This window comes from Falco biarmicus, chromosome 9 (assembly GCF_023638135.1).
Source record: "Falco biarmicus isolate bFalBia1 chromosome 9, bFalBia1.pri, whole genome shotgun sequence".
Taxonomy (NCBI): domain Eukaryota; kingdom Metazoa; phylum Chordata; class Aves; order Falconiformes; family Falconidae; genus Falco; species Falco biarmicus.
The window spans coordinates 30,961,936-30,984,493 of NC_079296.1; the positions used below are offsets into that span (position 1 = coordinate 30,961,936).

Below are 22,558 nucleotides of genomic sequence, written 5' to 3' on the forward strand. Positions count from 1 at the left end.
AGGACAAAGGGGTGTAAAGTATAAAATCCTACCTGTGAAGAGATTAAGTGACATGGCATTTATTTTTATTTAGAATTACCTGTTCATCAGCTGGATTTTACATTTTTCTACCAGAAAAAAAGAGGGAAGAGAGAAAATGGCAATACCAAGTATAAGCTAATGAAAAGGAAATTTAAATTCTCAATTCACACAGAAGATGAAAACAAAAAGTTGAACCAATGGAAGAGCTCAATGATTTGTGAATGAGGCTCACTGACACTTTCAACTTAGCAAAAAAAGATTAATGTTTTGTTCTTTCTAAGGACAAGATATAGAAGAGTATAGAGGTACAACTCCATTTCACAGTCTGGAAACTAGAGAATGAGCTTAGTATGAGAACCAGATCTTACAAGTCAGGATCTACAGAACTATGATAATGAACTATGCTTTACCCCTATGAAGAGACATTTCATGCTTGGACAATCCCTTAATGAGTCAGTGAGAACTAAGCTGACCCACAGCATCGTTGTTCACATTCAAGCTATAGTCACATAAAAATTAAAGGAAAATACTTCTACTAAAGAAATGACTGATGACCATTTTTATATTTATTTGCCTTTTTTTTTTTTAAAGGACCTCTTTTGTTATTAAAGCTAAACTGCAAAGGGTATTTAAAGTAAGGGTTTTTTTCCTCTCAAGAAAAACAATTTTAATCGCTTGTTTGTGTCAATCAATCAATCAGTTTGGGGTTTTTTTCTTCAACCAAATAAAAGGCACTACAGAAAAGCAGTCCAAGAAAAAAGCTAACAAAAAAGCACTTTTAACTGTTAAATCATGGAATCATTTCTGAAGGACAGTAAGGTTGTGGATATACTATCAAAAATGAGTAGAAGTTATCTGGCTATATGAGCAAAATATTTCTGCCTCTACTGACCAACTGATTGTGGCTGATGAACCAGTATGGCTTGGAGGAAGGTAGAAAAGAAAAATAAATCTGACTGGATATCGATAGGGAACCAAAGATTTTTTGTGGTCAGGCCAATACCAAACCTCAAAATGCAATCTTGCAAACAAGATAATCTTCCTGTAGTGCTAAACACTATGTATGTGCAAAACAGATTGCTAAGGAACTCTTTAAATGGAATAACATCATGGGGTTATAGTTATGATGGCCGAAACACCAAAACATGGTAATAATCGAAATAATCCAATAGTCTAGACTAAAAACAATGTTGTATGGTTGGCAGTTATTGAAGAAAATAAGAAAGCTATAAGAGCAAGAAGTTAGGGTAAATGATCAATTACTGGGATTGTATGGCTTCATCCATGGCAAGAGCAGGTCATTGTAAAAGTTAATTTCAGCTCGTTCTGAAAGATGACCAGTACTGTTCTTCAAACAATGCAAAATCCTATGAAACACAGTCATGGCCTGTGACTTCAGTAAATGCTACACTGATGAAACCAAAAGTGTTTTAAACATTTACTCAGTCACTGATAAGCTGAAACCCTACTATATAAAAGTAGCTGTTTAGTTGAGCAGAACTAGATAGCTTGAATAAAATATGAAATGTCTACCTGAGAGTGGGTCACTTCTAATAGCAGATTATAATTATTTATGGATATTATAATCCTGAAAGAACATGATGCTTATAAATTACTTTAGAAGAGTAAATAGAAAACAGGTAAAATCACACAAGTGATGAAAAACATATTCCTCCACAGAGTGCCAACACCTTAATTTTGTCCCTTTGCAGAACCTCTTTTTGGATCCTTTTAAAGAATTTAAGGCTATATTGGTTTTGATGTGTATTATTTTTTTTTTCCTTCCTACTCAAAGTTATGGTAGGTATACTGGCCACCTGAAAAAAGCAACTTAAACCATTCCACACAGAATTAGTTCTTATTGCACAATGGGTAAATTGTGAACACTTCCAAAGACATTTAAGAAAAAAAATATAAATTCAGACACAAGTTTTCTTGAACAGCATTTCAGGTTTAATGAAGTCAGAACTGGAAACCATCAGAACAATTTATACAACTACATACAGACTTTGGATGGCAATGTGCCCTAACTAGGAAATATAAACAGTTTTTTTTCAAGATTATTTAGCTGTTCTTGATCTTAGCCGTCGCTTGATGATTAGATGATCACTTTCCTTTTTTTCTTCTACAAAGATCTAAAAAAGCCAATATATTGAGTTACTCAATATTTCTTTAGAGACAAATGACATGCAATTCTAGATCCACAAAACCAACATGTTTCTTCCCAGAAGCTGTTTCCAGAATGAAATTTGCCTATTGCCTTTTAGTCTGAGGTCTCCAGGATGGTCAGATGATTTTAGTGCATCATAATAAGCGACAAATACTGGGAACATATAAAATTCCGGTTTTGCTGAAACTAACACCAAAATCCCAAGAAATACGTGATGTGAGAGCAGGTCTCACTTCTGATCTCTAACACTCATTTCGTGAAACAATAGGTGTTCAGAAAACATTTTTAGCTTTAACTCCTTTAGCTTTCTCTGACATTGCCAGGATTCAGCCTTTCACTTTTCCTTTCATTTCCATTTTAGCTGCGTTTGCTCTGTATTTCTGTCATTTTCCTCAACCTCCTATGAGCAGCTTTTTGGTTTCTGCTGCTCCCATTAATACAATTTACAGAAAAATCAAATATCTCAGTATGGGCAAACGCTCTCCATAGCAAAGGGAAGAAAGGATTGAACAGAAAGAAGAATACATTTTCAAGAGAGCAAGAGTATGCTCAGCACTATAGTTACGGTCAAAACTTTAAAGTTGGATTTCAGAAACAAAACATCGAGCCATGGCCTATACGACTCTTTACAGGCTGGCTTAGACAGGGCAACATAATTTAAGCACACCTAGAAGGCTATCTAAACGGTGCTTGGAAAAGCATGGATGCATCCACATCTTAAAGTAGCTGGAATGTTAGCTGGTCATAAATGGAATTGGAAATTACCTTAGGTGCTCACTTGCCCTGTGAAGTTAATTGTACATACAGACCTTTAACTTCAGTGTTTCGATCACGCTATTCAAAAACTGTGGATCCCTTAACAGTCTCTATTTATATTCTTTCTTTATGCTACACTTAAATGAACACCAGCTATTGGAAAAACAAATTAAGAAACTGCTGTAGTAAAAGTAAGCCTCCACATACCACAATTAAGATATTTATGAATCCAAATTTAGAGATATCTCTGTGATTGCTGTACCACCTATACAGTAAGTCAGTAGCCAAACACAGAGAAGATAGGTGAGAAAACAGAAAAAATGAAGTAAAACAGCAGGAAGACAAGACCAAAAGGCATGGTTAAGTAGAATCAAGAAACAAGTCAGTACTTTCAAACCTCTTCTGCAACATGATTAGACCTTCAGGTTTGTTCTGTCGCCTACATAGTTTATTTTAAGCCAAGATTACAGAAATAGATTACAGTGGACAGAACAGTAACCTGTAATCACTTACCGGAGAACCAGAGATATCAAGAGGGCAGGAAATGTCAGTTGAATACAGCTTTCTCTTAACTCGTTTTGGCTTGAGCTCCTTTTCTTTGACACTTTCTGGTTCTGCAGACTTGGGAGAGCTTATTGTAGCTATCAGCTGCTTTGCTAGAAGAAAAATTTTACTGTAAATCAATGTGTTACTGGTTTTGTGAGCCTCAAAATTAATGAAAAATTAAAGAAAGCTGTTCCATTTTTGTACTTTTTTAATAAAGATGCAGCCTGAAGTTTAAATATAAAAAAAATCAGAAGTTGTATTTGACTACCACAGTTTTCTACAGCTTCAGATGCAAAAGCTTAAAGGACACATTTCAACAGCACATTAAAAATCAATTAGGATTCAGACTTCACTGGAAGTTAAACACTTCAACAGTATTTGAACAACAGGCTTAACTGCTTTGTGCTGACAGAAGCACAAGAGTAGAGCCAGTTTCTCTAGGTATTTGTATAGTATTATCAAGCTAGTACTAGCTCTATAAAGAAATGAATGTATGCATATTATGAGCTAGAAGGAAGGAAGAAATCCCAAACAATACTAAGTTATGTGAAAGAGGAAAAAATAGAGGACATGGTAACAAAAGGTTACAAACTAGAACTCATTTGCTCAAATTAACTATTTTCAGGGTGAAACTGAGTAGTCTGAATTTGGCTTCTATTGATATTGATATGTTGTCCTCATAGAACCAATCTGACAAACCTGGGAAATTTAAAAACGTCACTATCATCTTCTAGACTATCTTACAGCAGATAAGCAAGATGTGCTCTGTAGCACATCAAGTTTTAAAGTTGGTACAAAGATCTTAATTTTAACTGTCCACAGTGAAAAGCGACTGACCTTGTTTTAACTAACCAAATAACAGCATTTTTTAGAATTTATCACTGGTGATTCCTTGTGCCCTCTGCTAATTTAATTTTTTTTTTAAACCACATTAACTCAGAGATCATGTCTTACTGTAGGAAATAATAAAAATATATTCTTCAGTGCAACCTCCTAGCAGTTAATCTTCCCAAGGCTATGCTTAAACTTAATGAAATCCATTAATTGCTTCATAGTCAGTTTATTGAAGTCTTCCAAATATTTTCATGAGACACCAGCTTTCAGATTCTGTATAACTAATCTTCACCTCCCACATATATACATCAAAAAACACTAATACAGTTTCCACAGAAACAAAGTGGGGCAGGGGAGGGGAAGAGGGATTACTTATAGAACAAGGTAAGATTTGGAGTTTGGATTCAGCTCTTGATTTTTCTTAGAGCAGTAGGGCAAGTTTCTGAAATTGTCTTTAACTGTTGGGCTGTAAGCAAGAACAAAAATAACTCAGACATTTTGAGCTTAAAGTTATCATTGCTTTTATAATAAATTTATATGCACATATTCCACACTGTGTCCTTTCACTCCATTTGGTTTACCTTTCACACTGAACCTAAACTTTAGAATGTGTGGTCCTTGCAATCAAGACAGCCTTTTACTACTCTGCAAGATTCAATATAGCAGGCCTCAGTTCAGCCTCCATTATTTCAAATGAAATAACAACTTAACAAAGCAGACATGTCCTTTAATAACATATACATTAATAGATTACATTAGAAAAAGGCCATTCTACAGTGCCCAGAGAACATGGAATAAGCCTTATTTATTCTGTACAAACCTTTAGAGTGAATAATAGTAGGAGAACTTTGGAAAAAATCTCCAATTTTTTGTAGTGTTCCATCTTTCTTTTTGGCTGAATTTTTACTTGAAGTGGATTCTTGCTTTAAGTCTTTTCTAAACGACTGTGTAGTAGACATCTGCACAGAAATACAATATCATAATTTAAGTTGAAAACTGAATTGTCAATTTCAATTGACAGCTGAAAATCAAACTTCAGGTTTAATTCCATTTTAGTTGACTTCAGTGTTATTTTCAAGCTGACATTTTGAGCTTTGCTTCTGACCCCTCAGTCCATTATACTAATGATACTACCACAGCAAGTAGACTACACCATTTTATAGCCAGAAGAAAAAAAATTGACAAAGTTTCATAGAATATATTTAAAGGTGTCAGTAATACAGGAAACAAATAGTTTCTTTAAAAAAGAAAAAAGTAGATTCAAAGTTGTAGAGTACTTTGTTTACATCAAGAAAAGCTCGTCTAATCAAACAGGAGGAAACTGATGGGGAAATAAATCTACTACCTACCCAGCTTACTATTAAGGCCTAAAAATCATCTTTTCATAACTCATGCCTATAGACAACACGAACCTCAGTTTTACTTCAAAGGCATTGCCTTTAACATCAACTATACTAACAGTATGTTCAAACTAGTCTTCACAGCTTTTCAATATGCAACATCGTTCCCTTTGAATCATTGCACACTGCAGCTACTACACATTCTTGGCAAATCGACTTACTCTCTTCGGTTGACTAATAGAGTTTAGTAGGAAGACAACATCAGTGTTTAAGAATCCTTATCTATATACTTGATTAAAATAAGATACTGCTACATAAAAATGTTTGCTCCTTTCACAAGTCCACCTTTACAGAAAAGGTCAAATTAACTTCAAAAACATAACAAAACCGCACCATTTTCTTATTGCTTGTAGAAGGTGAATTAGTCATAGCAGATTTTTCATTTTTCTTGTTCTCATTTTTCACAAAATCCTAAGAAAATAAACATGACAGATTTAAACTAGGATTCTTGCAGAAAGGACAATAAGTATTTATATTACAGAAGGAAAAACAATTACAGTTGTTTAAATGCAACAACTAACAGTGGGAAGGCATTGGCTAATACTGAAGAGGTAACTATTGAAATGTGAATTAAATGCAAAACAAACTTGTAGAAAGGAACTAGAAATACCTGTAAGTCAAACCATTCTGACACATACTATTCTTCTCTCCATAATTTTCTATACTTTTGGCTTTAAGAGATTTGACAAGCAAACGCAGAAATCAAAATTAACTTAATTCTAAATGTAAATTCTGATTTATGTTGACAACTACAAAAAGCGGTTGGAGCACAGTACCATTTTAAGCTGTCAATAAAAGACTTCTTCTGTCTTGTGAAGGGGTGCCAAGAGATTTCAGATAACTGATAGCCATACCGACCGATAAGTGTCAGAAAAAAGAGGGTTTTGTTCCTTGTTTATTTAGAAGGGAGTCTCTGCAGAAGATTTGATTTTGTTTGTTTCTAAAAAAAAAAGGCAAGCATTGTTTTGGCTTTGGAGGTTTTTTTAGTGTTTTTGTTTTGGTTTTTTTTTTAATAAATTTGAGATGAGCAGTATATGGTTATTTTTTGCACCACAGGTTTCCCCTCAATCTTTACTTTTACCACTGAAAATGGGATTTTCAGTTTTAGGAAATTAAAAAAATAATTTGTGTCTTCAGTAGCCTTGTGACAGTTAAAGTTACTGATTCGTTTTACAATCTATTTCTGTTTGGCACATTAACATGAAAATAATATTTAAGAATAACATTCAGGTGAATAAAACTGCAATAAGATAGTTTTAAATTTAGTTCCATGTTATTTAAAGTTACTTAGCTAAATATCATTCCATAAGAGTATGAACACAGATGACTACACTATGAAAGGATTTAAATGAATTAGTAAAACCGTCTTCTCTAAAAACATGGATAACTACATTAGATGAAATATATTTATCTGTAGATAAGGTTTGGTACTTTCAATGCGGTTCAGAAGGGTGGTTATTTTTACACCTACTTTTCCAGCAGCCTGAGGGAATACTACTCAAAGGAAATCAGTTCAACACAAGTTTCAATCAATTTTGGACCTTATTCCAGAGTGAAGTGTTGATTTCCAGATTAATAAGCTTGCACAGTTTTTAATAGTTACTTTTGCAATCCAGGTTTAACAAAATGAGTTTACTGAAGTACTGTTGAACACTATTTCTCTTAACTCTTTTACTAAGAGATTAAAAAAACATATTACTTGGGAACACTTGAGTGAGAAATGTTAGAAAAGAATCAGATACTTAACTCTCCAGCTGAGACAAGTTCACTCACTGAAAGAAATCACTTACCACCTAGCCAAATCATCCACAGGTCACCTCCCTCATACTCATCTGTCAGCTTCAAAAGTGTTTAGAAGTCTAGAGAGTCATAAGCCCCACAAGTAGGATTACAAGATTTAAGTATCACCAAAATGTGGTCTTAGGGTTTCATAGTCTTTGTGTCTTAGAGACAGCTGTGTTGGTGCTAACGCTGATAAAAGCCAGAGGAAAGGGATATGCAGTTCAGGTAGAAGCAATGAAGATTTTTAGCACCTTGAACTGCTGTGGAGCCCTAGTCTCGCATATAAACACCACAGCACATTAAGGCAGCTGGAGCATATTACCTAACACAATTAAATCAAAGAGGAATTAAATTAAAGAGGAATTAAGGTCTACAGAAAACAGGGAGGTTCTGGTGTAATCAGGGGCAAAAGGCCAGAGTCTGGATAAATTAAGGTCTATGACTGACTTCAACACAGGCCAGAGATCCACCGCTGGGGGGGCGTGCAGAGTGGGGAGGTTTAAATATACCCTAGACACATCCTTAGGATGTCAACTCAGAATCGGAAGATAAGGACAGGTTTTTAACAAATGAGCAGGGTAATACATTGAAGAACTGCACAACATATTTTGTCAGTTAGTCTAGGTCATACCTTATCCATCTCTTCGCTCTTCCTTTTCTTTCTTGGCCTCAGCATTTTAACTGTAACTGGTAAGGTGCTGCCCTGGTGCTTCACCTCCATCTTGTTGGGTTGCAGAGGTGTGAACTGGATTTCCATCTCTGGTTTCGGGAACCGACTGGTTTTTCCATCTTCTGTGGACACTTCAGAAGAGTCAAGGACAACTTCTGAATGGTCCTACGAGCATATGAAAATTTTAAGAAAACAAGTTTTAAAATAGCTATCAGCTAAGTACTATAATACTTACCCATCCCCAGGGTATCGCAATGCAAGCATTCCATTTTCCAGCTGCTAGTTTTCAGAACACTCCAAAGTCAAGAAATCTATTTCAACTACAGTAGAGTTTAACTCTTATTTTCTAATACTTTTTTGTCACATTTTAGAAAGTTAGACATGTCTATCTATGATCACAGTACTTAAAGTTTTCCTTGCTGAACTTAGCCTGATACTTTGTTTCCAAGTCATCTTCCTCAAGGGCAGTCAGTTAGTCACAGTTTTCACAGCTAACAGTAGTAGAATTGACATGATTTTCTTCATCTTAACTCTGCTGCTCCTTAGGAACTAGGCAGTAACAGCAGCTTTTGAGAGAAAAGCATAATCTTTCTCTAGCTTATCTTTAGGGAGCACTCTCTTCCCCTTCTACACTAAAGAAGTTAACTGTGTAAGTAACAGGGTCCAACAGACAAGCTACAAGCCAAATGCAACCTATGAGACACTTCATCACTATCTGTTCTTTGGAAGAGCAGCAGGCATTCAGGCAGCACATTTGCCCACACGCTGAATGAAGACTTTGCGTTGCACCTCCTTACAGCCAAACTGCAAGAACTGCACAGTGAGGGTGGGATGGCAAGCTCAGTTTGCACAACTGTTCTTCACCAGCAGCATTTCACCTTCCAGCCAAACCTGTCCTCCTTCCCAAAACCATCAAGACAGAGCTGTGGTCTCCTCCGCTCCTGCATCTCCATGGCAGCAGTTCAGCTGCTGGCTAGTGCACAAAAATCAATTCAGTAGCTGTTTGAATGAAACATGGCAGATAGGCTGCTGGGACTGGTAGTGATAAGAAATGGCAGATGGCTGCTGCTGCTGCTGCTGCTAGTAGGGTCCCAAGCAAACTAGGTGCTGTTGCTTCTTACACTGGTTCACCCTGAAGGGTACCTCCCTCTTCTCAAAAACGAAAATAATCAAAGCTTATGGAAAGCCAAAAAGTAGTCACCTTCTTCAACCGGCTCTGCTGGGACTCTGAGTGGGAATATCAGCACCACTGTATTCCCAGGAATGGAGCTGGTCAATAGAAATATTTTTTCTTTATAACTGCTACTTCATGAGAGTTTGCAATCAAAGTTACATAGGAATGGTTAGTGTCATTAGCTAACAAAGCTACACAAAGGAATCCTATAGCAATCCTACATTTGGGAGAAAGCAAATCCAATTTGCCCTGCTGTTACTCCTCCATTTAAAAGGTGGGTTTGGTTTTGTTTTTTCTTCCCCCTCAGGGAAGGATCAGCCACTTCATAAGCATCCATAAGAGGTAAGTTTTCAAGAGCACACAGTTGAAGTCAGATACAATTATTCACATGGTTATGTTATACAGCTTTTATTTCTACCAAAGGCACTAAATCAGGTGATTTGATCATCAAGGCATTTGCAAAATAAAACTTTAGAATTCTTCAGGCAACATTTTCTTCCATATTCTTGATTTAGCAAAATTCATACAATTGCATAGAATTTTCAAATTTAAAGTTTTCTATCAACTTTACTTAATGAGAAGGCACTGCTAGGACATCAAGATAATGAATAATTCTCTTTAATTCCCTCATATCTTACTGGAATACTTTCTCCAGCTATAGGATTAGTCTTGCTTTGTTTTTCCATAAACTGTAAATATTTAGAACGAGTAAAGATTATGCTAGACCATAAACCTCACAATATTTTGAGTTTTCAAAAGTTACAGTATAAAAAGCTCAAGTGCAGAAACCTAATGAACTCCTGGGCTAGAAGGCAAAACAGGTTTAAGTCAGTAACACCTATTCATGACATGATCATAAGATGTGCTCTGCTGGGTCTCACCAACAGTCCACCTGGTTCAATATCCTGCCTCCAAGAGTGGCAAAGGGAGATGCTATCTGGGGATAACACATGTGATCCCAGCCACCCTGTCAACTGCTCCCTCCATACACTCCCAGCACTCTCAGCTGTTGCATTGGACGTGTCAGAGGGCAAAACCTCTACTTAATCCTCAGAGTATCCATTTACAAATATATTTACCGATTTTTACTACAAATTTTTCTAACCCCTGCTGAAAGTACCCATCTCCATCACCTCCAGATCACTAGCTGCTTCATATAGGAATATGTTATTTTAACTGTTTTAAAGTTATCTCTTAATAGCTTCATCAAGTGCTTCCAAGTTCTTGCAAGATTTTAGAAAGACAGTACTGCCTTCTGTTTACCTGCCACAACCATGATTTTCTAAGCCTCAGCTCCATAACCCTCTAGTGGCTTAACCTCTCCCAATCGATGCCACCTTCTTGGCCTCTCCTCACAAGGCAGGCAATACACATCACCTTGATCACTTCAGTTTTTCTTTATTTCCACTATGTGGTTCCTGAGAACTTTCCCCCAAAACTTTACCCCATTCACTTCAATACCAACATAACAGTTTCTTACATGATAATCCTGTTAGCAGCCTCTCCTTATTAATATCATCAAGTATTGTTACTATCGGCTTGAGGTAAATACTCCACCAACTATTAACAACAATTCTTCTCTATAACTGATTTCATAGCAAAAAACTAATTTTATCGTGCTCTCTTAGCTGCTATGAACAAAGCTGTATAAAAAGCAGTAACCTTTCTGAGAGCTATTCTGCCCTCCCTCATATATCACAAGCTTTATCGATACAGCACTAGCTAAACTGATGAAGTAGAAAGAAACAAGCCGGAAAGTCTTATTTGGCAGTAGACAGGAAAGAGATTAAAAGATGCATTTTGGCATTCAGTCCAGTTCTGCAGGAAGAGGAGAACCAAGTCATCTAGCAGCTGGGGAGGGACTACTGGGAAACCCATGTTCAGCCCTGCGTGTCATTATTTAGCAACAGAGCCACACAGCATTAATTCAGTTTAGCAGGAGGCCTACCTCATTAAATACTGTTCATATAGCACACAAAGGTTCAGTCAGAATCAGGAGCCTCAGTACAGTTGCAAGCCTTTTAATTTTAGTTTGGAAAATATGCAAAGTTGATCTTTTCTTTGCGTAAGCTTCGAATATTGTTTTGTTTTGAAGTGGGATGCAAGATACTGTTCTTGTGATGTCCAGTATGGGCTGGCAGCTGTAGTTAGAGGCATCCCTACTACCATACTATAGGTGATGATACGAAAGTTGTTTGAGCAGAAATCCTGTTAACACTGACGTAACACTACTAACTTTATGTCTTCAAATCTCTAGAACCTGGATTAGTTAACTAGTTTTTCTTTCAGGTATAGAAGTTCTAGAATACCACCTCTCTATACACTGTATTAACTAATGTACCTTTTTTCTGAGAGCAAGAGCAAAAGAGGGAGAGAAAGAATGAACAAGAACTCACAACTGGAGATACAGTTCAAGTACTAAGAACTATGAAAACTAATTGGGAGGTTCCCAGTATTGCTGAAATATATACTGAGAAAATAACAAAATGAGGAGGTTATAACAACATATCATTAATACATACTGCCTATAAATATGAACAAACATACCTCTTTGTTTACAGACTGATCTATTTTATCTTGTTCTTCTTCAGGTAAAGGTACTTCTGCCAAAGACTGAACGCTTTTATGGTTAATGTGCTTTTTCAGCTCCTTTATAATGTCATCTTTCTCAGCCAGCTGTTTTCTTAGCTCTTCTACATCAGTTTCCTTATCCTAATAAACATAGCAAAAATTGCCACAGATTACAAGATTAGCAAAATAATATATACACGAGCATCATTACAATTACTTGGTAGCATCAGTTATAGAATTGCAGGCTAAAGCAATCAGCTATCCCAACAGAAAGCCAATAGTTTCATGTATGAGTGGCCACTATTTAAAGTGAAGACAAGTCATATAACAGCCTGGGAAGATGTAATGCAGTTTTATTTTACTCTACATGTGTAAAGTTATAAGTTCACCTCCCACCTCGGTGCTGTGGAAAAGGCAGCAAATGTGATAGTTGTTTCAGATTTCCAGTCCAGCTTTGCAATACAAGTATCAAATAGACTGGAGTGTTTATTTGGACCACTAAGTATTTTGAAGCTTCAGTTAGTTACAAAGTTCAGCTTCAAACATACGTAAATAAACCTTTTTTGTTTTTAAATTAGCTGCAAATGGTTTCAATATAACAGTGTTTAAGAAATAAAAAATAGAGCAAAAATGCAAAAAGAAGTATAGTGTTTTACAGAATTAATGGATTAAAAAAAAAATTACACAGGAACAAGAAAGAGATACAGATGACCTTTCCTGAATCCTTTAGTGTAGCCTGCTTCAGTTCTGCTATTTCTTTATCTTTTTGTGTGTTGTCAGAAGCCAAAGTTTTGAGTTGTACTTCTAAAGCTTCTACTAATTTATCTCTGTCTTCACGCCACTTCTGAAGATTGCTGTCCTTTTCTACCAGCTGTGCAGCAAGTCTTTCCTAAATGAGGAAAAGATGGGTTAGAATTGAACATCACTTCTACACACTATCTGAACTACTGTAAGAGTTTGGTTTTGCATAGTTAGTACTATTTTATGGCCTTAGTAAACTTGAGAGCCTGTGTAGATCTTAAACCTCACATAGAGCTAGTTTCACTACAAATATGCAAAAGCAAACCATGCTTGAATTAGAAAATCTGTATCTATAGTTATAGTCTTTATGAAAATAATTTTTGGTAAGAATAATCATTCCTGTTTGCTTGCTCTGTGATTTTTTTACTAACAAGTCTCAGATAGTCACAGACAAAGTAAAAGCAGTCCCAAGCTCCTAACACCCTCCTGTACTGATTGTAGGTCCAGAAAGTCATGACAAACAAGTTCTAGACTCAAATATAGGTTTAGATTTTACAGATTCATATACTACTTTCATATACTTAAGAAATTACAACCTTGATGCAATCCAGTGAACAGGCAAGTTATCTACCTCGTTATTAACTATCAGTCACTCTACTCTGAAAGCAATATGGGAGCAAAACCACTACCAATTTTGACCAAGTATTTTTACTCTGTATCTGGAAAGAAGCTATTTTTTTTTTGTCAACTTCTTGCTTTTTCCTTTTCCATCTAAAGCCTTATAGCTTAAGCAACAAATCTTGTTGTTCAAAATATGTTTTCTTAGCTTCATTAAGTAGCAATTCATTTAAGTGTAGGTTACTTACTGGTGTTTTACACACACTGTGAAGTCTAAAGGCTTCATAGAGCAGTGGTGGTGGTGATAGAATTGAAAGGAACAGGCACATTAACTTCCATTATGTACTAAGCTTTTTCATTTTTTGACCCTTCTATTCTTCCCTTTTCATATTGAGAAGATCTCATTTGAGCTTTGCCACATGATAAAGTGAGGGGACTTTGACAAAGGCCAGCTTCCCTCAGGCACCCATGCTGTTAACACTTGACATGAGACTTGCTCTGTACTAAAAGACTTACACTAGAGGACTCAGCAAAGGCCTCCAGGCACTTACAATTTCTGCTTGTTGTTTTACATAACGTTCTCTATCCTCTGCAAATTTTCTCATTTCTCTGTTGCGATGCCTCTCAACTTCTTTTAGTTGACTTATGAGCCCCATTTTTTCCTCCAGCCACTTCTTTCTATCATTCTGATACTTTGCTTCATTTTCCTATTTTAATGAAACCAGAAATAAAAACAGAGATTAAGCAAAGACTCAGACAAAATCTTAAAATCTTACCATCAAATGGATTCATCTCAGAAAAATAACAGAAATAGCATAGATTTACTCCAGCATACTCCCAAGTGCAAGTGTTACATTCTCATTTGTTCTTCTCTATTGGAAAAAATTAACAACTTTCAGCACTTCTTATTCAGCCTGGCACGTTTTCATGGAACAAATTTTCTTCTAAAAATGCTCTGGGTAAGTTACAAACACTATAAAAGTCACTCTAAGAGTAACAGTAAAGACAGCCTTTTAACTTAAAAATTGCCAATCTTTATGTCGCCTTACAGGTAGAAAACTTATATCTGCTTCAAGAATGAAGGGGAAAGAATGCAGTATAGTTTGAACGATGGGTATAGACAGTGTGTACCTAAGGACATCACTTCACAGCAACTTTGCCTCCTTTTCTATCACAATCAAACCTCTTGTCAGACACTCTCCCACATAAAACAGAAGGCATCTTAAAAACTGCTTGGAAAAAAAGTCTACTTTCTAATCCAAGGAGAATTAAGAGGCAAGTTCTCAACCTAGCAGGAAAGGCTTACAAGTCATACAGCAAGCACAAGACCTTGAAAGAATCTGCTTTAGTTGCCCACGCAACTGACAGGAAAGAGGCTCAAAATGGCTATCAGGAATTGGGCTGGTTAAGACAATTCTAAGAGGAGCCCACCTACAGAAGCACTGTCCGCGGTACCCAGATGTAGGAAAAGGGCCTCAGTGATGCCATCCAGTACAAAGATACTGCCGCCACACTTCGCTGCACTGGTGCACTGCAGCTTTTAGACGGGGTTTCCTTTCCTACTGTTAACAACTTGCCATATCATGCTGCAGCTCTTTAAAGTTAGCACCACAAGAAAATTTAGACTCCTAAATGAAAGTTATGGCTTTGAAACTAAGAATGAATTATGTCACCATATTTTACCTTCAGTTCTTTTTGCAGCTTTATTAATTCCTCATTTTCAGTTATGTTTTTATCCTCATTTTTGCTCATCTTTTGCTGCCAGTCACTACTGCTCTGGTTATTCAGCTCTCCATATTTCTGCTTCCATGCTTCCAGTTCTGGTCAGTACACAAAATGAAGTTACATAGAATAGAGTTACAAATGCATATTTGACCACATTCACATCCTCCTACTAAAGTTACATGGATTTATCAGCTATGACCACAAAGGGACAGAAGCCTTTAATGTTAGAAGTTTGTGATGTACTACATGAAACTAATGCCTAAATACCAGTCAACCAATAAAAACAGAAACGTAAAGCAGACATCGCAATACATCCAAAACAATTTTGCCTCCCTGCTCCCTTTTCATGGAGAAATTACCCAAAACTAATCTGTTGGTCTCTTCTAATTTGGTCTCAAGCACTTGATCTTGTTCAGTCTGAGTCAGTTCTTGTTCTTCTAATGTAATCCGCATATCTTCAATTATTTTTTCCTTTGCACGCAGATCTGAGGATTTGAAAATAAATTTACAGTTGAGCACCCTCCAAGTTCCCACCATTCTCTCTCAAAGTGCCTTCAGTACAAATCATTTCCCCATTCCCTGAAATCAAAAGCTCTATTAAAATGAAATAGAATATCTCTACTCAACTATCCATATCCAAAATTGTTGACTGATTTTCTTCAGCCTGATTTAGGTGAGCATTTCTGTGTTAACGTCAGTCAGATTATGACTTGTATTGTATAAAAACGAAACATTTTGCAGTTAAACAATGATTATCAAACCTGCAGAAACTGTTATGGTGCTAGTTCATGTTTCAGTGTTTGGTTTTGTTAGAATGACCAACAGAAGTGGCAAATAAATACCAACATTTAATAAGTTTACACTAATACAGCAAATCCACACCTCCTCTGAGGCTTATGTTTGTTTTTCTGAGACTGTTTCATTGCTTTCAAATATACTTGCTACTAACAACTCACAAAAATTAGTTCCAGACTGTAACATTTGATGTCCAAGTTGGAGTTTCTCAGTATTTTAAAATACAAATCTATAAAGCTCTCCAAATTAGTTAACAGTATAACAACTCATTATGTTGCCATTTCACACCAAAAAAACAGAACAGTAATGTTTTTTTTTTCCTGACCTTTGCATGCTTTCTCATACTGCTTGGATATTTCTTCCAACTTCTCATTATTCAATTGCTCCTAAATATCACATTGAAAAGCAAATTAAAGAAAGCATGTTTAAAGAAACAAACATACATGCTAGAAATGAGCAGCTTTTCTCATTTTGAGCTTTACTAAGTAACAAATGAAGTATTTAAGACAAACAGTCCAGAATAAGTAAGTTTTTCATATAGTATAAAGGAGCATTCAAGCTGATTAAGAAAAATGTTTAAGAGGAAGACATTACTACTAGTATATCTAAGTGTCGCTAATCAGAATATCAGCAGGTATTAAGTATGTATTTACTGGGCAGATTATTTAAAATGATTTGACGATGTCATGCAGTGAAAAGTTTTTAAACATCTTTCGTTCATCCATTAAAACTAGTTTCAGCTGGCTACTCTTGTTTTTACCCAATTTCTGTAAGCTTTCTCCTGTTGCTTGGAAAACTTGCCTCATGAATGGATTAATGAAAAAAATTAAGAGCAAGTAAAATTTAAAAACCTAGAATACCTTTTTAAGTTGTAGGATTGTGCGCTGTTTGATCTCTAATTCTTCACTAAATTGGTTTTTAATTCTCTGAAGTTCATTAACTTTGTTCCTCAGGGATTTCTCCTCAGATCGCATTGTACATACCTGTAACAATTCACAAAGACAGCAAGCAAAGCCAACATTTAGCCTTTTACAATCTCCGTAAGCTAACAAAATACTTTTGAGTCAAATTTTGGCAAGCACCTTAGCTGAATTTCAGGGACTGGAGGTGCACTATACTGTATATCCTTCCTAGGTAAGGATTTTCACCATATAATTATTACATTTAGCAGGGGGATAAAAACCAAACCACCACCAAACCAAAAAACCCACCAGGAAATAGCCTAATTAAGCTGCAGTGTCAGTTGTCCTTTTTAAAAACAAAACTGAAATCAAACAAACAAACAAAAAAAGAAACACACAAAAGAATGTTTTCTGACATGTGATCCCATCTGCTCCTTGCTGCTTCTCAAAGATAGGATTATACACTGAATGTTGACTAGGAAAAGGTCCTCAAATGCTAGGCTCCTAGGTAAGACACTAATACTTTAAGGTGTAACTTTCAAGCCCAAACTCTTGCGGTAGTTTTTTGGGTTTTAAAGTCTTGTTGAGATCCCATGAGGTTCTAAGAAATCCTACTGCTTGATAACTAAATGCTAACAACTAACTAGTAAAAATTATCCCATTTTTTCATTTCTTCTTCTCAACCTTAATAGAAAACATAGCTAAGATTTTAAAGCCTCTAAAAGTTAGTACTTTTCTGATTAACCCATCTTTTCCTCCTAGAGATCAGTACTTTCTACAAGTCTGAAATCTGAGGCCTTGTAGTCAGCACAAATAACAATGTAAGGCTACTGTTATTATAAATATTATAAAGTCCTTCTCCATAACCAGATTAGCCATAGTTTTCAAACCTTTTTCAAGTGTGTTAATAAGTTTTACACCCCACCCCACCCAATATTTCTACCAATCCATGTTTTGACATCTGATCTTATCTTTAGCTTACAGCTTCAATGGCAACGTAACTTAAGATTCACTGTAACTCTAAATGTATCACTCCAAATAGCTTTATTATGAATCACTTTTAATATTGGTAGCTTGAGATTTGTGAAAAACAGGCTTTAGTAACACAACTCCAAGCATAAATTTGCAGAAGAAATATTTGGACTATGGTTACCAACCTCTGTTTCTACTTGCTGAATTTGTTTCTTGGCATCATAAAATTTCTCTTTCATATCTGTATATTCTTCCTCTTTCATCTGCAAATCTTTTTTCAAACTTTGTACAAGGGCAGAGCTCTCAGAAAGTTCTTTATGTAACCTTGTGTTAGAAATTAAGAGACATAAATAACATTAGTGTTACGCATCTCAAAGAAGTAGCTTTTACACATTAATTCAGGCTCTCTGACTGCTGTTTTTATTCATTAATAGCATCTCAGATCTGTCAGACCAATGACAAACTTCATAATTTTACTTTTGGATATCAGCTTCTTATTATATGATCCTGAAGTTACAAACCACTTAAATTTACTTCTCAACACTGCAGGTTTTTTTAATTTTTTTAAGCACAGTAGAGCAACCATTTTTATCATTACATATCCTTATAAAGTAACAAAAGGAACAAGATTAATATCAAGTAAGTTTAAATTTGATACCTTCATTCCAGACCTTGTATGTATCAAAGTAAATAATAATCAAAAGAAAATGGAAAATCAGTAACACTGCAACAAGTGCTGCTGTTACAAGTGCTACTAAGTAATTAAAAAGTTTGATGGGTTTATTTTAAAATGGTTACGTTTATTTAAAACTTTTACAGTAACACATCTTGGATTTTTACTTTAACTAAAAAAAATATTTTTTAGATTCTGTAGCTAACACCACAAAACACGGCCTCACAAAAGGAAAACCATTCAAAACTTCACAAGCAGAGTCAGGGATCTCCAGACCTTCATGCTAAAACATAGTTTAGAATATATGCAGGTACACACAGATATGGCACTGAAGAAACCCTAGTCAGGAGAAGGGTTACACAGTGTCTTAAAGCTATTTTTACATGATTGCAATTTCCTTACCATATAGTAAATATAATCCCTCAGACACATTTAATTTCTTAAAGTTCTAAAAAGTAGAGGGGGCTCAGAAAGGTTCTGCCTTCTTACAGCCATTATTCCTTCAAGTTCTTACAGCATACTGATTTCACCTGGAACAGCTATTAACAACAGCTCTTTACTCCCCAGGCTTTTTTTTTTTCTTTCTTCTTTTCCCTTTTACTTTCAGTTCTTTCCAAAGAAAACTTTGCCTGCTTTTATACGTTACAGGATATAACATTAAACAAATTGTAATTTCTTCCAGATAGGGTATGCAACATAAACCTATTAGAAACCTCAAATAATTCTTCATTTCCTTGCATGCTCCTGTTTCCCCCTTCAATAATTCCACATTATTTACATCTGTATTTTTGAGGGCATATACGAACAGGCAAAGAAAACAAAGCCAGCAGAATAAGCAATATAACACTCAACCAGTGTGTTAAAACTCCTTAAAGAAACAGTTTTGTTGATAAACATGCAAATACGTTATGTCAAAATAAGCTGATGTTCACAGAAGGTAGTTTTAACTTGAGTCTATTCTCAAAGGGCAATGAGTTCTCATTATTTACTTACAATTCTATAGATCGTATTTGCTCATCCTCATTTTTGTCTTTTTCCTGAAGACAGTGTTTCATGTTTTCCAAGCTGTTCATCAACTGCACAACTTCCTCCTTCAGACTTGCCTCTCGGTCATTTAATTCTTTCAGTTTTTCATCTGAACTGGCACATTTCTCTTGCAGAGCTACTGCATTACTTTCCAGATTTAAAATAATAGAGTCTTTTTCTTTAAGTACCTCTTTTAACTTTGTTACACTGTCATCTTTAGCTCTAAAATCCTCCAAGAGGCATTCAAGCTCTCTTATTTTTCCCTTGTAGCTGGTAACTTCCTCCTCAAACTGTGCAATTATTCTGTGATCTTCTGCAGCCAGTTTTTCAAAATCTTCGGTTTTCTTCTGGATTTGCTCTTGTAACTGATTCACAAGATCTTTTTCCTTTATGGACTGATGATCCTGATTTTCAATCTCATTTAGTTTACTTTTTAGTTGATTATTATAATTCTTAGTATCATCAAGTTCCTTCTTTAAGTCTTCAACTTGTTGAAGTAGTTCTTGAATCCGCTGACTTTTTTGTGAAGAAGCCTTTATAATATTTTTGCATTCTTCCCAAATGCTTTCAACACTGTAGTGAAAGGAGCTCTCCCATCTCAGATCTGCTGTAGAAGCAGTTTGGGACTGCATGCATACAGGACTCATTTGAGCTCTCTCTGGTTCATCCTTTTGAGAGTCTAAGGAATCTTTTAAATTAACTAAATCAACATCCATAGCGTAAGACTCTAAGTGACATTTATACAACTCATCTACTTTGGACTGCATTGTTTTAATTTGTAACACTTTATCAATTATTTTTTTTTTGGCACCTTCTACCTCATTATTCAGCTGAAAAATCTTTTCTTCTTGTTCTCTATTTATAGTTTTCTGTTTGTCCAATTCAGAAGCAATCTCCTGATAGTCAGCTCGACACTGGCGAAGTTCTTCACTTAAGCCAGAAGCCCTTTCTTCAGAAGCGGAGAGCTTGAGATGCAAATTTGCTATCTGCCCACTGAACTCTTCTTTTTTATTTTTTTCTTTTCTGCATTGTTCTTGAAGTACAGCTAGCTGACCTTCCAAGGTTTCAGTTCTTTCCTTCAGTGCTAGTATTTCTGCATAGTTCTCAGAAGTATTTTTCACGTATTTATTTCTCTTTTGCTCTAGAGAGTCCTCTTCCCAACTCTCCTTCGTATCTCCTAAAAAAAACAAACCAAAGATACCATACAGCTCAGGTTGATTAAAATCAATGGTACAAATCACTAGCAACACCAAACAGCAATTACTATATTGAGAACAGTCACCATCTGAAAGCCACACCCTCATATCACACAGCATTTTGGATTCTTGAAGTAGTTAAAGCGCTCTGAATGGTTTAACATACAATAGGTGCCTCTTAGGCTTCTAGACATAGTTTGCCCCAAGAGGTATTCAGAAGCTCTGAAGAATACTTTGCCACGGCCTTATTGCAGCCTTCTACTTTGCACCACTAGTAGAAAAGTCTAGCTAGTTTTACTAACACGTAGCAATACCTATGAGCTAGATAACATTCACAGCTATATCTAGTTTCCACCTTCACCAAGTCAACAATCCCTTTAATACAGCCAGCAGTCACTCATCCTATATTTAGAAAAACAATGGTAACATATACTTCTCTTTCACATTCATTATCCCCTTAAAAAAAAAGCTAAAAATCCAGCACAGTTTTTCCCTTCATAAAAAGCTAAAAATGCAGCACAGTTTTTCCCTTTGTGTTCAAGTCCTTCCTCTCCTTTTTCCCATTGGTTTCTCAACTAGATATAAGGATAACTATTTATGCCCACACTTAATGAATTACATGTAATGTTCTCCCAGAAATACGTGCAACATTCCAACACAAACCCAAATTTCCGTAAATATATTGTTAGCTTAAAACTGTTTTTTCCCCAAAGTAATAATCGATTCTAACTTGTCACATGCATTTCACCATCTTCAAAATTGACTCTAGCTGTATTTTACACAAATGTGTTTGAATCCAACTGTGTCCATTTAGTAACATGCATGCTATGTTTTAGTCTTAAAATCAAGCCTGTCTCAAAGGATTAGGTCATCACAACTACATAGTCTAGGGAGATCCTATGGATTCTCGCAAGTACCGTAAAATAGAGTTTGGCAGTCATCTCACTTTGGGAGCATTAAGCACATAGATACACGTGTACTGCATGGAAACATCCTGAACAGATCCAACAAGTTTTATAGAGTCACTAACAAAAAGTCACACAGAAACATTAGCAGTAGCATTTTCCGTCTCAGTTCAGGTTTTGTTTTTTTGATTATTTTCTACAGTGATCAGATTACACAGGACATTTTTTTTCTTCCTGCTTTTATTTAGAACAGAAAAGAAAAGGTAAAGAAACACATCAAGTGCTCTGGCTAGGTCAGACACAACAGCAGCTTTACTTTGGCTTGTAAAACCATGCTCCTAAATCCTACAAGATTAAAATTTTTGGATTGGGAGATTGTTTTCTCTGATAGCCCAGTTGTGTAGTCCCAAGAAAACACATCAGACAAAATACTACGTTCTTCATACTGGACACAAATTTTTACATACTTCACTAAAAGGGAGAGGTGCTGAGGTGTCTGAAGACATATTTTGTGGTTTAAGTTGGCAAGATGAAAAAAGTATCAGACCTTAGTCCAACACCTATAGTGAGAAGGGTATGATCATTCACAAAGGGATTGAGATTTGATCTAGTAGGACATTGACAATCATGCAGCACAGTTGGATAAACATTAGTGCAAGAAAATAACTGATATTCAATCCAGAAAATTTTCATGCAGGAAGCACTAAGGAAGAAAGAGACTCACTCCAAAACATGGGAGGCAAGTCCTAGAGACAAGTACAAAAATCCTGAACTTCCAGACAAGATAACCTATTTTCTCCCAAAATAAACTTTGGTCATAGGCCACTGGCATATCTAGATTCCACAAGAAAACCATCATAATGCAGCTGTGCTCATTGTTTTATTGTGCCAAGCACGTTTAAAGAGAATGACTAAATTTAAGTATATACATTAATAAGTGTCATTGTTATGGAGCATCTAGCAACTCAATTTTTCAATCAGATGCCTTGTATTCTCAACATCTGAAAATAAACAGATTTAACATGACTGAATAGCCTGTTCCCAAAAAAATCTCAGTGCTGACATTAGCATGGATAGTTAT

General features: G+C 35.7%; 1 protein-coding gene across 2 annotated transcripts in view; it reads right to left on the reverse strand.

Annotated features, from left to right (window-relative positions):
- Positions 1-1,951: 1,951 nt before the first annotated feature.
- KIF20B (kinesin family member 20B) overlaps positions 1,952-22,558 on the reverse strand; it is a 43,283-nt gene continuing 22,676 nt past the window's right edge. For both annotated transcript variants that reach the window (XM_056353076.1, XM_056353077.1), the window contains 14 exons: positions 19,344-20,553; positions 17,863-18,001; positions 16,664-16,786; positions 16,129-16,189; positions 15,368-15,493; positions 14,967-15,103; positions 13,835-13,990; positions 12,637-12,813; positions 11,901-12,065; positions 8,141-8,344; positions 6,061-6,138; positions 5,148-5,286; positions 3,461-3,603; positions 1,952-2,156 (listed from right to left, as the gene is read on the reverse strand). In XM_056353076.1, the coding sequence (XP_056209051.1) occupies positions 2,082-2,156; positions 3,461-3,603; positions 5,148-5,286; positions 6,061-6,138; positions 8,141-8,344; positions 11,901-12,065; positions 12,637-12,813; positions 13,835-13,990; positions 14,967-15,103; positions 15,368-15,493; positions 16,129-16,189; positions 16,664-16,786; positions 17,863-18,001; positions 19,344-20,553 (2,933 nt within the window). In that variant the 3' untranslated portion in view covers positions 1,952-2,081. The remainder of the gene's footprint in view (positions 2,157-3,460; positions 3,604-5,147; positions 5,287-6,060; positions 6,139-8,140; positions 8,345-11,900; positions 12,066-12,636; positions 12,814-13,834; positions 13,991-14,966; positions 15,104-15,367; positions 15,494-16,128; positions 16,190-16,663; positions 16,787-17,862; positions 18,002-19,343; positions 20,554-22,558) is intronic.